The 18,796-nt window shown below is 39.1% G+C and overlaps 1 protein-coding gene across 1 annotated transcript; it reads right to left on the bottom strand.

Annotated features, from left to right (window-relative positions):
• Nucleotides 1-257: 257 nt before the first annotated feature.
• abcb10 (ATP binding cassette subfamily B member 10) lies at nt 258-17,498 on the bottom strand. The gene is made up of 14 exons (XM_042497586.2): nt 16,602-17,498; nt 13,058-13,264; nt 11,274-11,476; nt 9,710-9,844; nt 9,196-9,342; nt 7,385-7,520; nt 7,185-7,280; nt 6,746-6,955; nt 6,536-6,615; nt 6,207-6,387; nt 5,061-5,104; nt 4,726-4,760; nt 4,458-4,516; nt 258-4,343 (listed from the first exon to the last, which is right to left on the bottom strand). Exons 1-14 carry the CDS (start codon nt 17,005-17,007, stop codon nt 4,150-4,152), a joined length of 2,133 nt encoding a protein of 710 aa, XP_042353520.2. The 5' UTR covers nt 17,008-17,498; the 3' UTR covers nt 258-4,149.
• Between the last annotated feature and the right edge of the window lie 1,298 nt (nt 17,499-18,796).

Genomic DNA, 18,796 nt, shown 5'->3' with positions numbered 1-18,796 from the left:
CTTTAAATGTGGATACACTTAAACTTTTATAGTAGGCTATTTTTCTCATAAAAGTGTAGTTTGTGTACTTTTTTGCATCCATGTATGGGGAAAATGTTCATTTCGTCAAAGTAAAAGTCCTTTGCTTCTTCATGTTTTTATTGTGGAGACAAGCACACATGTTCTGAATATTGAGGGGTGTGTGTCCCCTGCATGTCCCCTGAAATCTACACCTTAAGAAATAGCTACATAAAAAAAGAAATGTGCCCACAAATAAAAACAATTAATATCTCACTTTATTCACCTTTACGTAGAAGCAGAATAATTTATCAAGCACAAAAATAATTAAAAATCTATCATACACCATTTAGGCCATATTATTTATAATTCATACATATAAAAAAAAGAAAAGAAAAAAAAGAGCCCCTCTTTAGTCTTCTGGGATTTGTCATTAGACGTGAATCCATCACAAACTGGCAAATTTTTGGGCAGCACCGTCAGTGTTTATGGATTTAGCAGGGTTTGGTTATATTACCATCTAACGTTCATAAGAACCACAACACAGTCTGGACAAGATGTTCAGAGACAGTGTTCAAGGCATCGTATTAAAATAAAATTTAACTTTAAAATTAAGAATAACAGGTTGTGATGAAATGAAGATCTGTTGTGAGTCAAGTAAAAACCACCAGTAAGAAATAACTAACTAATAACTAAAATTGTAGCAAAAAGAACATAGAAACTATTTTTGTTAAAGTGACAGAGAACAGAGCTCACATGTTGCTGCTGTACCGTCGATACACTGTAATAAGTATATAAAACCTTGACATTTTTACAACCATAAAGTGATTACTGGTGATTACTATCGTACACAGACAACAGACATCAGCAGGCTTTCATATGGTCAATTACCAGTGATCAATGTTGTATTAATTTATCCCTTCTTTAAATATTATCAGGACTGATTCTTCTAAATTTTCACTGTTTTGAGAGTCTGTGCATCACACCCTCTACCTTAACAATTATTCAAGTTTATAACCCCTATCAAAAACATACAAATTAAAAAATACCTAGAATAAACAGAGAAACAGAGAAATACACACAGGTTTGCTATCTCGTCAATTTAGTCGGACAGTTAAAGAAAGAAATCTGATTGAAAAATATTGTATAAATAATGTATTCATATAGGTTTTTTGCAATTCGATTTATACTGTCTGACCAAATAGATGATACAAATATAGGAAATATAGATTTGAATATAGACTGACTTTAAGTTCCCCTTGTGACATGTTTTTAAGTAAGTACTTACCTATGATTAATATTTCCTTTGATATCATTTTTCCACATAAAAAGTGGAAAAAAAAACTTTCAGTGAGCTTATGCAAGCCCTGCTCTCTGCACTGACAAGTATGCTCTGCACTGGAGGTTCCTGGTTTCTTTGCTGGCTTTTGCACATAAGACAGTGATTGGATTTCTTATTAGTGATGTACTTCATCTAACTCGTCTAATGTAAGTCTAAAGCTCAGATTTTAGCAGCCCAGTTGCCATAAGAAAATGTCGACATTGTACATTTGTGTAAACCACACCTTTGTTACATTTCTATGTATCAATGTTTCCAGAGTGACATAGTTCTGATTACATAATATGACCTGAATTTGTCATTAGGAGTTGGAGGGCATGGTGGATGGTGTGACACTGACAGTTGCAAGGCTGCAAACCGCTGTTTGAGACCAACAAATAATGAAACAATTGTTTTGTCGGAGACGTACTACATTTCTAGCAGTTATTTTGCCACCAAAAAATGTTTTTTAACCAAGATATTGCTGCTTTAAAAGTGGGAATTGTGCCCCCAAAAGCTGGTGTTTTTTGTGCGTAAAGAAAACCAAACATTGACCAAAGAATTGTTGCCAATAAATATTAAGTTTCAATCTTTTTGCTACATAATAACGTACAAATGTTATGAATCCATGGTTTGCAGAAACGAACAATGCAAACATTTATTTTGTTGATTTGGTTGGATTTTATGGAAGCGCAGACATCACCCCCCTCAGAGGAATGTGAAAACGCCTCTCTGGTGACAACCTTTACACAGATTCAAGTCAGTATAGTCAAAGTCAGACATTTTAGGGGAAATAAACAGAAGAAAAACACCATTTTGAGTGGAGGGGATGTTTAAATAATTTGCGATCATTTGTAAATGTGTATATATCCTGTGCTGTAAATCAATGTTATTTTGAGCTTCTAATCAGATATTTAGTTGTTTCTTACGAACAGTTCTAGAAACAATCCAACCTGCAGTCCCTTCAGAGCTGTGGAAAACCAAGCTGAGACCATTTGCATGTCTGGTGTAACACTCTGGTCCAGCAGACTCCCCCTGAGCAGTGAGGCGGACACGTATTCCATGTAAATATTTACTGAAGAATCATTGCATCTTAGTCAGGCTCTCCGACAACAGCGCTGTGGCTTTTAGAGCGGTTTACACAGGATTTAAAGCTGGCCAAGTGCACATCCTGTTCCAGCGTCGGGGAGACTGAGAGACACAGTGGTCTACAGTATACAGCCTGTGTGAGGTGTAATGTCAGCCTCTGATTTTCCACCTTTTTAAATTAAACCAATGAAGTTTACAAGGATTATTAGGATTATAAAACAGTTTAAAAAAGATGAAGGGATTTTGGACAGTGAGATTATTGTTAAGAGAGAGGTTATCGTGACTCACAGGCCACCTTCACCACTTTCATGGCATGTCTCCCTAACCTTCCTCCCTGAGAGCAGCAGAATATCTAAGAGAGGAGAGAGGAGGCTGTTATGCAGGCCTCAATCAGCTTTCCCAAGTGCACCTTTTATTTGTTTGTCAAAGATAGATGGTAATGTTTAGCAGTTTCAGAGCTGTTAGTCAAATCCAGTGCAAGAAAAACTGAATATATGTTGTCAAACCATTTCAGATGTAAATATGATTAACCGAGACCAAATCCCGGATAAGAGGAATAATGTTTTTGAAGATATGGAAGCACCTCAGCTCTTAATTACAGGATAATCGCTGATATTTTTTATGGCAAATGTGCACACATTATTCTATGTCCTCATTAGGGCACGACATCTTTTGAAAAGTTACAATACCAGTACCCTTAAAGTGATGCCGCTGGTATGCCTGTAGTCATTATTTCGGCCGTTTTGGTGACTCTGCAGCAGCACAGTAGTTCTGCAGATGGCTGTAACAGAAAGTATGCTGATCCTGTGGGGAGTTGGGACAACACAGGATCAGACCCGTGGCGCAAAAAGGATCAAATGCACGAATTGTTTGACTGGAGACGTTTCATTAATACTTGGTACTGGGTTATGTTGGTTGATATCGAGCACTGGGACCCAGCTCTTGTCTTAATAGTGTCCAGTCCTGCTTTAAAACAAAAAATAGCTGCTTCATTTGAGACTCATAAATGAACGTAAAAGGCTCTGTATGTTAGCTTCAAGTTTTTGAAAAGCAATAATACATAGATACAAATACACGTTTTGCAGTTTTGTATACATGATACTGGACTGTTTTTGGTTTGGTTATGAAAAATTATGAAGTGATAACAGACTATAGTGTCCGGTAGAAGACCATGAAAGTCATTTGCACCAGATTCATAAGGTCACACTTAAATTCTGGTATGCCTGAAATATTTAAAACAGGATCTGAGCTTTCTCCCAAAACTATGGTAGTGACAATATTTTAAAAACAACATGTCGCTGTGTGAGGAGTGCCTGTCTTCATCGTGTTTCCTTTTCACTCCCATTTAGACCTCGTCTTTCAGTGTAGAATTAGATATTTTCCTGATCCATTGTTCAGTTCGGAAGTCCTGACTGTGGATTACCCTGTTTGTTTTATGTTCCTAACGCCTCTTCGTGTGGAGCTAAATAGTCATTTCAGCAGTGAAAAGACACTGGCAGCATTTAAGAAAACCCCATTAATGTTTCTTAGTGGTTTTCTATGTTCCTGTCTCTCTCTAGTGTTCATCTGTCCTCCTGTGGACAGTCTGCTTTCCTTCAGCTTTTATCCATCTCTATTAATTCCAGGTGATATAATTTTTCCCTCTGCCCCACCCCTTCAGGAGCAAAGCCGTTTTTTCCCAGGCATTGACCTCACCTCCTGATTTCTCCTTCTTCCTCATCCTCTTCATGCGACTCCCAGTGCTCTCAGCGAAGTGCTCGTTTCTGTTCATCTTGTAGAAACGCCTGTTTCTCCATCAGTTTCCTGAACAGTCCCTGCCTGTTGCCTAGCAGCTCTGTGTGCTGGCCACACTCGGCTATACGCCGCTCGTCCAGTACAGCAACGGCGTTTGCATTCTGTATGGTGGACAGACGGTGAGCGATGATCACGACTGTCCTCCCTGTTGATTGGGTGAGAGGGTATGAAAAAGAAAAAGAGTGGCATCAGTGTGCTATAGGAGAAGCAGTACTGAAGCTCTGTTCTTACATGAGTAAAGACAAAAAGACAGATCTACCTTTCATTAGATGCTCCAGGGCCTCTTGGACCAGGAACTCATTCTCAGTATCCAGTGCACTGAGGAAAAAATGCTTTTTTAAGGATTTCTTCAACAATTAAAGTTCAATGAACACCGTTTCTGAAGACAGTTTTATCACCATGATTTTCAAACTTAGCTACAGTCATGCTCTACATAAATGCAAAGAAGATAAAGACCGTTCAAGTAATGTAAGTAAAGTAGTTTTGTCAGCCAGTTAAAACAATTCCCTAGTCTCAGTTTTTCTTACCTGGTCGCCTCGTCTAACAGCAGGATCTTAGGATTCTGTGGAGAGAGAACACAACTAGTGTTATACAGACTAATTCACAGAAAAACAGGGAAGTCCAGACTTGAGTGTAGATTCAGGTACAGTGTGTCATTTTCATGTTATCTTGTGGCTCAGTGAATATAAACATTAGATACTGATGATGACTGTGAGAGACTCTTGACAGAGACATCCAGTCCTAGTTAAAGGACAACAAATATTATGTGAAGATGACAGGTAAGATGGCAGGTATGACCAGAGCTGTGCTTTCTTCTGATGTGGAAGAACAGTAAAACAAACAATCATGTTGCTGCGCTCACCTTTAGCAGAGCTCTGGCTATGGCTATCCTCTGTTTCTGACCACCTGAGAAACAAACACACGAGTTAACTGTGTACACACACAAAGTTTTAAACAGGCCCTATGTGTCTACTGTACACATGAAGCCATGATAAGAAGTATTTCACTGTTTGAAAGATGATATTTTTTATAAAACTAGACTGTCTATGCAACAGAAAGACACAGATACTCTTGGTGCAACATAACCAGAGAAAACAGAGAAGAGGGGATGTGGCATTTGCTTTTGTTGAAGAGGTTAAAAACAAAAAACCCCCCAAAAAACTACAACTACCAGCATGCACTGGGCTTCACTGGATCAATGACATCATACTGATGGGTAACTACTGCAAGTTGCTTGTCCAAAAAATAAAATGGTGGCCAATTTCTTTTTACAAATAATAATTTTTTTAAATAATTGTGAAAAAGTCAGAGATAAAAAGACTTTTTTCACAATTATTGCAGCAAAAAAATAGTCAGAGAAACTTGGAAAATTTAGTAACTGTTTTCTTTCTAAAATGTAAATCAAAATTTTTTTTTTTTTTAATAGAGACCTACAATAAATGAACTGAGTTTTCCTTTTTCCACAAATAAAAATACTGCAAATTAGGAACTTTGATATAAATGCATTATTGAATATTATTGAATAATTCTTTAGAGCATTACTGCTTAGAAATTGATATGGAAACTTAAAGGAATAAGTAAGCATTCTTCCCAACACACAACATATATTTACAACTATGTGAGTTAATAACAGATAAAAAGTGTTATATATAATATAAAAGTGTTATATTATATTATGTACTTTAACTGCCCTTTACTGTCTGTTTTTAGTGTTGCCACACAGACCGGTATTGCCATTTCTTGAAATGTAATGGATAATAAAAGTTTTCTATATAACAAATATCATCTTTAGTATCATCAGCCCTGCTGATTGCTTTATTGCACCAACAGTGCAGCAATCACAGAATCCATCGGCTGCGCACACGCACCCGCGCACACACACACACACACACACACACACACACACACACACACACACACACACACACACACGTATGTGTGTTTACAGAGACCAACAGTGCAGTGAATATTTTGATAGCTCTCTCGTGTCTCCAGCTCTGTTTCTCACCTGACAGCAGCACTCCTTTCTCCCCCACTACAGTGTCAAAGCCCTTAGGAAAAGCTTGGACGAAATTAAAGGCGTTGGCTAATCTGGCTGCCCTGTAGATTTCCTCTGTGGTCACAGCCTCAGGATCCACTGCACCGTATGCGATATTATCTCTTATAGAGCAAGAAAACAAAATGGGCTCCTGAGAGAGAGGTGGGAGAGGAGACGGAGAATGTGAGAAAAACAATTTTTTACTGAAATTAAATCAGTATATTTTAGCCACCTAGAGATTATGTGTGCTGTGAGATCTGCTGTACAGGATAAAAACAAGATAAAGATGAATTTATTACCTGGCTGACAGTCCCAATGTGACTCCTGAGCCAATAGGGATTCAGATCTTTAATGTCATGACCATCTATAGTGATGATACCTGGAGAAAAAAGGTCATTTTCAGAGCTAAAACGGACATCTTTCAAATGCCTGCACTTTTAAACTTGTCATCATCAGCTTTTTTTTTAAACTGTCAGATTAATTATTGAACAGAACAAGCTTGCTCTCACCAGCATCACAGTCGTACAGTCTGAGCAGCAGTGAGACCAGGGTTGATTTTCCAGAGCCACTGGGTCCCACCACAGCCATGATGGTCCCAGCTGGGACCCGCAGACTGAGGTTCTGGAAGATGGGTGCCTCCTTACGGCTTGGGTAAGCAAAGGAGACGTCACAGAACTCCAACTGACCCTTCAGCTGGTCTGATGGAAGCACGAGGCCCTCTGTGGAGGAGCAGGGGAGGAGGGGTACAAAGACAGAACCATTATTGAGTTCAAAGTTACAGTCTCAAAGATCTCCATTTCATACTGTTTGGCAGCTCCTATGGCAATATGTGGAAACTGCAGGTGTGTTTTTTGATCTGACATCATTGTCTGCAGTCATACGTCTTTGCTTTGTGTGTTTGGCTATAATAACCGTCTACTCGCACCACTAGCAGATGGGGATACTGACCATTTATAGGAAACTCAGGCTTTCTGTCCAGCAGCTTCCACAGTCTGGCTCCTGCCCCAAAACCCTTCATCAGCTCAGAGTAGAACGAACTCAGACCTACACAACAAACAGACAAGCAATGAGCCATAAGCCCTCACACAAAACCCACTGTGCACACGAATGTTAACAATAGTGAAAGTGCACATGTACGTGTGTATTACCTGAAATACTGATGCCCACCCAGAAGCTGTACATGAGGAAAGATGAGAGTTCTCCCACAGTCATGTGCTGGCTGGCCATCAGGAGGCCTCCTTTGTACAGCACTGAGAGGATCATGATGTTACCACTGAGACCAGTCTGAAACACACATATGCAGACACACACACACACACACACACACACACACACACACACACACACACACACACACACACACACACACACACACGGTTATTTGATTACTACAATGTCTGGCGTCACTGCTCCTCCCTGACGGAGCACTCATTACACCGATTATAGCCCATCTGGGAAGCTGGTGTATAAGCAGACCGGTCTCTCTCAATATCTGAACTAAAGTTCACTGAGCGAGGAGAATATTATTTACATCAAAACATCACTAGAGTTACATACCAGAGTAAAGATTAAACTCAAGAGCATCATTTTTATGTTTTTTTGTTTTCTGATTCACCATCTCTTTAAATGTCTAAACAACAAAAAGATCAAAAACAACTTCTTCATTAGTTAGTTATTCCCCTGTAAACTTTTATTATCGATACATTTAAAGTTGGAGACATTCTGTCAGCAAAAAACACTTTTTACATCATTTATTGTCATCTCCATTCAGTCACACATAAGGCCGATAATTCCTGAGCATCAGGTTTGATGAGTTACATAATTTCACTTTCCCTGAAACATTCAGCTTAATAAAATAATTTCCATCAAAGTCTCTGCAGCTGTTAAAGCTGACTTGACAGCTGTGATCAGCTGCAGCTGTCATAGAAACAGACGTTACTTCACGTGACGCTTTAGAGGAAAGGACGTTTCATTTCTCTAAAAACACATTTCCTTACATCTCCCCATGTATCCTCTGTGGGAACTGAGCTGCAAATGAGGAAAATGCGTATTCAAAATAAGATCACCTCAGAGAACCCTATGATTGTGACAGAGCTGTACTGACTGAGCGCTGCGTTCAGTCAGTACAGCTACGTTCCTGCTGAACCTGGACGATTAAACATAATGGATGGAAACATAAGCGTTGTGTTTCCACTCCAAGCTAGGCTTCCTTTGCAGTTGCAATATAGTCCTGGTCGGTGACAAAACAATTTGCGAGGTGCTTACATTTTACTGCCCCGAAATGATGCCTGACAATGCAACAGTACAGGCAGACAGAGAGGACAATATTTTCATTAATAATTAGTTGAGTAAGTCTCAAAGAGCTTATTTTTGAGACAGAGTTTCCAGTTCAGACAGCGGGCTAAATCTAACCCAATAGTTTTACTTTATCATACGGTTCATGTTTTTTATTTACAATTTTAGAATGGGCTTTCATTTAATTACATGGTCATTTTGAAGGTAGTAGTCTGTGGTGCTGATAGATTGAACTGCATTATATTGAGAGACGTTTCTAAGATTTTGTGTACTGTCGTACCATAAATAGGGGTGGACAGTTAAAGCTTAATTTCATCCAAATGCAAAATGAATACAGATGTCCTTGTGTTTAAGAAATGAAGAAAAAAACCTGTTTAAGAGCTGCAAGCCAAGTTGTGACACTGAGTCGTTTCATCACTATCTTAACCTTTTATTCTCTGACCTTTTGCGGAGGATTGGATAATACTTTTTTCATGGTGAAATATCCGTCATATACAGACGTGTCAGGTACTGTGTCGTTGTGACAAACTTGAGGGGCAGAAAAGCAGAAGGCCCTGTGCAATGTTTCATTTCTTAACTGTGGATGCCGTTTGCTTCACTGATGGGAGACACACACACACACGCGCACACACACACGCACACACACACGCACACGCGCGCTTACCACTCCAAAGAAGCCGGCTCGCAGTAGAGCCTCCTTCCTGGCCAGGCTGAAGACCTGGTCTGTCTTCTGTGTGTATGTGCTGACCTCTGACAGCTCTTTACCAAAAGCTCTGACCGTCCGTATGTTGCTGATTCGCTCCTCCGCCAACTACACACACAGGCAAACCATTTTTATTATGACTATCTGCTGGAAACCAGATTATTGACAAAACAAATTTCCTCTGTCCGTGAATTTAATTAAGCTACCACAGGCACTGGAGCATTTCTGTCGGATACACATGAAAATAAAGGATAGACAATCAGCATAGCAAATTTGCAATCATATTTTATCACTGCTTCCTTGTTTTTAATTACCAAACACATCTTATCAGTCCCAACTGCTGAACATCTGGCAACAACAAACATATGCTTATAAAACAAAAAATATCAAAAAGCTATTACACACTGTTTGAAGCATTTAACTCCTTCATACTTCATCTAATTCTTGGCTAATTCTGTATGTTTCTATGATGTACCTGTGTTGTTTGTGCGAGTGCATCCTGTGTGCATTTGGAGATGGAGCGAAGGTATCGGCCATAGACTACAGCGAGACCAGCCACAGGAGGAACAATCAGCAACACAAAACTCGCAAGACTGGGGGAGACGTAGCACTATAGAGGAGAGAGAGGGGAAAAAACAGTAAATGGATATGAAGGAGGACAAAAGACAGAAAAAAGTGGTGGGAGGGAAGTAGAGGAGGAAGACAGAAAAGAGTTCACAACAAATCAGTAACTAATCAGAAATGACAGCAGTTAGCTCCATTCATTTCCCTGAACAGTCATTACACAAGGAAGTCATTTTACTTCCCTGTAAGTAGTAAATCTGTAAACCTGTAAATCTTTAAATTTATGATGTTCTTTTTGGGAAAATGTGGTGGGAAGGAAGTCACCGGCCATTAAAAAATTGAGACAGGTGATAGAACATGGTCAGATAAGCATCATTTAGATTAACAGCTCAGCAAATGAGTATCAGTTCAGCCACCTGTTGGTCAATAATGTACATAAGTGACCTCCACACACACACACACACACACACACACACACACACACACACACACACACACACACACACACACACACACACACACACACACACACACACACACACACACACACACACACACACACACACACACACACACACACTTGTGTCTCCAGGTGTGGCAGACTTTAAACACAATCTCCGCTTTTCCTTGTATATCTGTAAACCGGTTTCCCAACAGTCTTACAGTCCACAAACAATAATGTGCAGCCCACATACCAACAACAATGAAGAGACGTAAACAAAAGACGTCAGGAAAATAACAAGTACTTCCTCATACTGAGCGGCAGAACCACAGACATGCAAACACCTTGCTCTGACTGTAGTGTTTTAGACTGTAAGTCAGTGTGCCCTTGTTTTGCAATAATTGTGTTTAAGGGATTGTTCACCCCAAAATCAAAAAGGCTTTATGTTTCCTCTTAGATGGCACTCAGCGTGTTGTGCTCAGTGCGCAAAAAAATCATTTAAAAAAACTCTACAGTAATGTCTCTTTCAGAAATCATGACTGTTGTTGTGAGCAGTTTCATGTGGAGCTACTTTTTTTTCTATCAAACTACACCTCCCAGCAGTATCAACAAGCAGAAGGAAGCATGCATCTACTCATGGACAAGAGGCTTGTGCTTGTAACAGCAGGAGATGTAAACATTAATGGCATCCTGCAGTTTTTCAAACGCATTTTTTATTTCATTTTATTTTTTGGCGCTTTGAGTTTCAGCTAGTTCCATTATATTCAACAGAAGGCAGACATCTCTACGGCCAATATCTCAAACACTCTGAAACTCAAACCAAAACAACCGAAATTGATAAAAAGCCCTACATGTAAAAGGAAAAATTATGAGTTTTTTGTGGTGAACTGTTCCTTTAAATCTAAAAGTATTTCAGACATGTCAGTAATACACATAAGACATTTATTTCAAAATATAAATCAACATAAAAAAATAACCTCTTGTCATTCAGACCTGACCAGCCACAGAAGACCACTCTGAGGGACATCCTTACCATCATACCGACACCTGCAGCTGCCTGGGCCATCGCTCTCAGCCCATCTGACAGATTGTCAGTGATTGAGCGGCCCACCACGGCAGTGTCAGCAGAGAGGCGGTTGATGAGCTCGCCAGTCCTGTTCTTGTCAAAAAATGCCACTTCCTGTCTGAGGATGGAGGAGAAGACGGAGGTGCGGAGATCACGAATAATCTGCTGGCCTGAAGACAGAAAAGACATCAGTGAAGGTAAGAGAGAGTTGTAATGAGACGGTCGCATTATTCATTGATTACTTCATCATCACAAAATGAACTGATTTCAACTTTAGAAGGTGATTCATTTTTGCAAGCAGTCATTCAGTAAAATGCAAAGTATAGTTGGTACAGCTTAACAAATATGGACATATTTCACTACATTTCTTTCTAAACTTCAGGCTCTGTTCATTTCTGCCTGGCATTTGTCATAATAATTGGGATATTGTCGAATTAATTACTATTCAACTGACTGAAAAAAAAAACAACAATAATTGATTAAAGGAATAGTTCCACATTTTGGATAATGAGCTTATTTCCTTTCTTGTTGAGACTTAAATAAGAAGATTGATATAATTCAGGTCTATACACTAAATATGAAGCTAAAGCCAGCGGTCAGTTAGCCTCACTTAGCACAAATACTGGAAACAGGAGAAAACATTTAGCCTGACTTTGTCCAAAGATTACCGATAACACTAATCTGCATCTCCAAGGCTCACAAATAAACATCTCATGAGTTTAATCTGTACACAAACATTTATGTTTACTCTGTAAATTTGCCAGGAAGTCACTGTTCCTGGCTGCTGGTCACCAAGAAGCAATCGAAAACCAAAACTGGTCGCTGCTTGTGTACGAAAAAAACAAATGCCGGCTAGATGATCTTAATTAGGGAGCTTTAGGTGTGCTGGTAGGAGCATTTTTTAAAACTCTGGAAAGAGCCAGACTGGTTGTTTTGCCTGATTACAGTATGCATGCTAAACTAAAATAAATGTCATTAAATGTGAAGTAGGTCATTCTGACAGGCACAAATATCTACCAGAACGGACTACTTCCTGAATAAATGTAAGTAAATGGGAAGTTGGTCATTCTGTAAAGTACGAGACAACCATCCCCTGGCTTTAGCTTCATATATAAAACACAGACATCAGATTACTATCTCCTCACCCGACTCTCTGCAAGAACACAAACATACCTCCCAGTTGTTCAGGGCAGGGCTCAACAATAAGGATTGCCAGCGACAAGTAAAATGCCACACCAAGCTCATAAATCCAGCAACTGGCATGCCTGTTCAGGCAAGTAGTAATAAAGAATTACAAACGCCATTTCCTGGAGCTAATTATGAAAATCTCATAGGAAAAAGCAATATCGCTTCCCTCTCATCTCTACTGAGAGATGCACACGCACTGTACCAATCAGGCCCTCACAAGAAAATGGTGACTGGTATCTTGAAGCGCAAGTGATTATTTAAACTATCCTGGAAACAGGACTTAAGTTTAGTAGAGGCTGTGGTTGAAATAAAGATCAAAAATGACAACTCTGCAGAGTATTCAGTACTGAAATATAAGACAGAGAAAATTATTTTTATCTATACTTTCCCAGCGAGGTAAAGCGAAGATAAAGAGCTGCAGAAGCAGACTCCTGTCACTCTGCTCATGAATGTAGACAGTGAGTTTACATTGGCTTTAAGTATAAACATCTGTGTGAACATGTGTGTGTGCCTTTGTTTCTCCAGGTTCCTCTATAGAGTATCAATCTCTCTCTTGAACCCACCTGAGGTCTGCATGAGGTAGACTCTGGCAGCGTTGGCTGCTCCGCCGCACAGGAACAGTCCCGTCAGCATGATACTCAATGACATCAGGGAGGCTGTCATTGTCTCAGTGTCTGCTCCAGTGTTGTAAATGGTGTCAATCACTTTACCCAGGAAGAACGGAGCTGACATGGTTACCGCACTGGAGACAGTTAGGAGGCCAACAGCAGCTGATGTGGATACAGGAAAAGAGAGAGATACAAAGAATTTAATTAAAAAACAATTTAATGTAGAAAGCAAAAACAAGGGTTTTGATTTATAAAAGTTAGTTTTAACTTCAAAATTTGAAGAGGTTGTCTGGTGGGGAAATTTGGTTGTTGCAGCAGCACAAGGATAGAAATAATGTAAGATAAGTATGGAAAGTAACAAAAAAACAAAAATAAGAACAGAAAAAATAGAAGCCATACAAAAGCATCCGGAGCAAAATGACATGATGAAGTGCATTTGCATGAATAGCATTTATCGGTGTTTGTTATTACCGATTATCACCAATAAATGCTAGGTATTTCCCAATCCTAACCAGATCCAACTTTTTCACTTTCACTGCTCTAGGGTTGACCTGCCCTCTCCCTTCACTGGTGACAGAAACTAGAGTTTCCTCAGCTGGAGGCGGTGGAGACTGCTGTTATGAGCCAGTAAGGACTCTTCCTACTCGCCTCGGTAAGTTAAGAGAGACACACAACATACAACAATCTGCTACAGTTAATAGACTCTTATTTCACTGGAAACACACAGATAATTGTACAGGATACTACACATCTGTCCTTCACATAACATGTAGACTCACAAACTCACACACAGTGGCCAGTTTTTTTCCTGCTAATTTACAGGAGAAAGTTTTGTGTTGCTAGGCAACAGCTGTCACTTCCAGCAGCTGCAGAACTATTTTGTGTTATTGGAGTCAAAAAAATCATTAGATGAACAAACAGATTATAATCTGTTATTCTGTATTACTGTTAACGACTAAATGACGTTTATTGAACTGTTGTATAGAAGCAAAATCACACTCAAGGTCGTGCAGTTGTGCTGTGTATCTGTGATTGACCTCTACAACCGAATCACAACTGCACTCCCTCTCCTGTGATACCGCTTAATTTTGTGTGTCTCGCTCTGTATGTGGCATTATTTCACTGCTTTAATAATTATCTTGGAAGACTTTAAAAAAAAGGCATTTGGTAAAAATTTTTTTTTTTAAAAATGTTACCAATTATTTTTGAAGATTTACAACAAAATATCAGAAAAAAAAGAGATTCAGAAAATCCCACCTCCAATGTCTTTGCATTTTTAAGACTTTTGAAATATTGTTTTAAGACCTTCTAATACCAATGAAGGCCTTATTTTTAGATTAGTTAATTCAATGCCTTTCAAGACTTTTTAAGGATCTGTGGAAAACCTGAGTTTAGTAATATAGTGTAACACAACATATCGCATGGTACAGCAACAAAACGTAGACTATAGCATGAGTATATCATAGTACAGCAATGTAACATATTAATAGTGTAAGACAGTAGTCCTTTAACTGTGCTCTCCAGATGAACTTCATAAACCGCTGAGAGTAGCAGAGCTCTTTGCAGGTAATGAACATGATTTGACTTGATGTAAATGCTTCCAATCTGGGGGAACCTGTCTCTAAACAGAGTCAGAGCAGGTTACGACGCAGCTCACAGCCACTGAGGAGACATATGGGAGGGATTCGGAGGCTTTGAACGTGCTACAGTGTCCTGAGGTGGCCTGTTGTGACTGATTAAAAAAACTATGAAAATATGACTGTGCACCCAAGCGTCAAATGTTCAAAGTTTACATTTCTCTTCTGTTTATGCTTTTATCTCAAACTGTTGGGCTTTTGAACTTCCTTTAACACACTAAACAACTGTAGTAACGACCAAGAAAGAACAAGCAGAAATAATGAGATTTTTCCTCCGTGTGAATGAAATCTAAATTTTCCTGTAGTGCGATTATGGAGAGTGATGCTGCATAAAGTTAGTCATGTGCAAATTCCCTCCTATATTTAGGCGAGGTGCAAGATAACACGGCCACTGAAGTGAAAGATAAAAAGTATCCGCACACTGGATTAAACCTTCAAAATCTTTACTGTGACATGACTCGGACTCTAGTCAGAACTGAGTCACAGAAATTGATTAAGTTAGACTCTACTTGACAAAATCAAAAAAGAGTCAAAATGCCATTTATTAATTCCCAGCAAGTCGACACTTAATCCCCCTGATTCCACTTCGTTTGAGACGACAGCATCCAGTCACGTTACAGGAAGAGAACCGTGAAGAACTGAAGTTACGTTACTACCAGTTTGGGAAAAAAAACCTCCAAAGACAATTTAATTCATGTAAAGACAAAGCGGTAATCAACAAATTACAGTGTTCAAAATTTGACGGTCGAAAATTACAGACGCACCAATTTCAAACAAAGCTGTTTTCCCAAATTAATACATATTAAATATAAGCACATATATAAAAAGGATTCATTATTTTAGAATTTGATGTATTATTGTTAAAATGACATGACATTTGGTGAAGAGTGAATCATGACTTGTCCAGAACTCGAAACTTTAAGGTCAAGACTTGGGACTCGAGTACAAAGACTTGAGACTTACTTGTGACTTGCAAAACAACGAAACAATGCATTCAAACCCTTCAGGATCTTCATCGGACAAAACGATTGGACCAAACTGCTTTTTTAAATATTGGCTTTAAGATGAAATATTAGAATTGGCCAACGTGCTGATTTCTGCTGATATACAAAGTAAACACGTATAAAACGTCAACCCTAAGTTCAGATATTTTTCTTTTTTAGCACATTGAATGAATATAACATGTACTATAACATGTGCCTCCATCTGTTGGTTGGCTATCACAATAAGAGTGTGTATAATATGATGATAATTACACTTCAGAAGAGACTTGATGATCACTAAAGTTTGGCAGGAAAAAAAAAAAGAATAAAAAATATATCAATATCTACCAAATGAGTTGTTATATATTGGCAAAAAAAGAAAGAAAAAAATCAAATTTTGTGCATTCCTACAAGAAATGTCCCAAAAATTGCAAGAAATTAGTAAAAGGTGACAAGAAAATTAGTTTGGTTTTTAAGGAGGGTTGGGGGGGATTATTAGAATATTAGAAAAATATCCAAAATATTAGGGTATATTTTGAAACTATTATAAAATATAATAAAAATGTCAAATAAATACATTTTCAGCAAATTTTAGGTATTTTTTTTTGTTGTTGCTTGTTTTCAACTGATTTTTTTTGTAACTTTTTGCCATTTCTTATTAAGTTGCCCATTGCCTTTTCCCCGTGTTTTTGAATGAAATCATTTGCTCGGGTTTTAGAGGGTTAACTATCTGCCGTATCTCATCAGGTAATCACCTAAACTTTAGGTCCTAAAACGTGAGTCAGTGACTCTTGGAGATGTGTTTAGGATAAACGGACCACCTTTAGTCATTAGAGCAAGAGGACAGACAGTAAAAGGACTCTCTCGGTATATACACACCTGCCAGTCTCCATCTCTCGGGGTGAGCAAGTTGCAGGATCCTTTTGACATCGTCCAGGGGGACAGTGGTCGGTGTCTGGGCTGTCTCTGTGTCCGTCTGGGTCTTCACTGAGCCGGCAGGTGAGGGTGTTGAGGCGGCTGAGGAGCTGGCAAAGGCAACAGGTGTGTGTATGACTGTCCGTGTGTGTGAGGAGAGGACAGAGAGACCTCTGCGGGGCAGGACAGACATGAAGGGTGAGCAGAGAGTGAAGGCAGGGGTCGGGTGGACTGAGCTGACCCCGGCGGACTGCCTCTTTCTCCGGAGGGCAGCTGAGAGAGTCGGCCGGTGCTGCAGCCACAACATCCTCGGCTGTGTTAGCTTCAGTTTGGTTTGTGAGCACCTTGACATGCGAATTAAAAGCCCCATCGTGGCTCAACAAAGCGTAAAATAAACACTCTTCTCTCCTCAGTCTGGTTCAGTGATTGATGGTGAGGTGTTTCTTGTTGAAGTCCTCTCGGAGAAACATTTCAGATCAACGATCCGCGTCCACAGCCGAGCCGCCGATGAGCTTCTTGCCGCCGCATTGTCGCATTCAGACCGTTATTTTAGGGTTTTATCTGCGCTTGACAGCCGCCTTCACCCCGTTTATCTCTTATCACCGAGCAGCTAACAACACCCTGCCTCCTGTCACTGTCATCTGTCGCTGAATATGAGCTCTGCGGGCGGCTGACGGGGAAACACCAGCCTCCGAGGAGCCACTAGCACCGCATCCACTGTGATAAATGCACCTTATTCACCTGAGAGGAAGCTAAACGGGTAGAGAAAAGAAAGGTGACCCTGGTTTGGCTCTTATGTAGTAGACACACACCAGTCCTCCTCCTCCTGCTCCGGTGAATTCAATGGCTGATGAGACGCAAACTTTCCCAGCCATAACCAAGCAAACCCAGATCGCCTATAAATAACCACAACAGTTATGACGACGCTGAAGTCAGCTTCAGATTCGTATCCGCTGGTAAATACCTCAATGTGAATGAGGTCCAAGCGTCCTGAATATAAACAAGACGTAAACACAAACTGCTCTTTTTTTGTGATTAACACTGTTTTACAACTTTTTGGCATTGTCCTCACGACAAGGAATTCTGCTAGGACATTTGCTGATTCACCATCGACCATATTTGTAAAGATTTTACATTATTTTGGGGGAAAATGTGGTGTGGCTTTCTCAACTATTTAAGAAAAGGAGACAAAACATTTTCCTTAATTAATTAAGTTTAGTAAAGTACTCCACACATAAATATAAGTTTAACAACAAATGCCTAATATTATTGTTTTTTTTTAAGGACATTGAACCTTAGGCCCTATATAAAACCACTCACTGATTCAACTAATGAAAACATTATCGAGACATTTAATATTTGTATGTCTTATATTATTTTTTTAAAGTCTAATTCAAAATTATTTGTTTGTATATGTTTAGTTGCTCACTGGATTTTTATTATACTCTGTTGTGCATTTAAAGAATTAAAAAAGGCCTCTCAATTAAAACAAAAAGCTGTCTTAAACTTACTTAAAAATTTGTGAAACCTTAAGGGAGTTTGTAAAAGTGTAAAAAAGTGGGATTTCACTGAATTTGTCACTTGTGGACCACATTTAACTAGGTCTCTTTCACAACTAGATTAAAGGTTTCACAAATCTAATATTTATGTAGCCTCCCTGGGATAATCTAGGTCAGATTTGACCTGTTTAAGTATAGTAGTTTTTGATCTGGACCTGGTCTAATCGGGTCAATTTAAAAAAAAAAAAAATGAAATGAAATCAACATTTATTTACTGCATTTTTACAACTACAATGAAGGTTCCACAAATGTGTTATAAATTGTCCCTCACTTTTCTGGAATAATCTATTTCAGATTTTACTTACTGAATAGTGGTATTTGATCTGTATCTGGTAATGTGGTCAACATGTGAAAACGCAGCGAAATCTCCCTTTTTGCATTTTTTGCAAACAGAATAAAAGTTTTAAAAAAGTTTCAGGCAGCTGTTAGACTTTACCTAAAATGTCTGACATGCTTTCACCACAGTAAGAGAAACCGAGGATCGATCATTAAGCAAAGTAAATTACATTTCCATTAAAAACTTCACCCACATCTACTGAATGGGAAGCTTCGAATCATAAACTAACTTCAGCGTCGTTTTGTGAATGAGTTTTGAAAAGG

Source organism: Plectropomus leopardus, chromosome 1 (genome assembly GCF_026936395.1).
Source record: "Plectropomus leopardus strain MGB_pleo_1.0 chromosome 1, ASM2693639v1, whole genome shotgun sequence".
In the NCBI taxonomy this organism is placed as follows: domain Eukaryota; kingdom Metazoa; phylum Chordata; class Actinopteri; order Perciformes; family Serranidae; genus Plectropomus; species Plectropomus leopardus.
The sequence above is the reverse complement of the archived record's forward strand: the minus strand, read 5'-3'. Positions and strand labels throughout refer to the sequence as shown.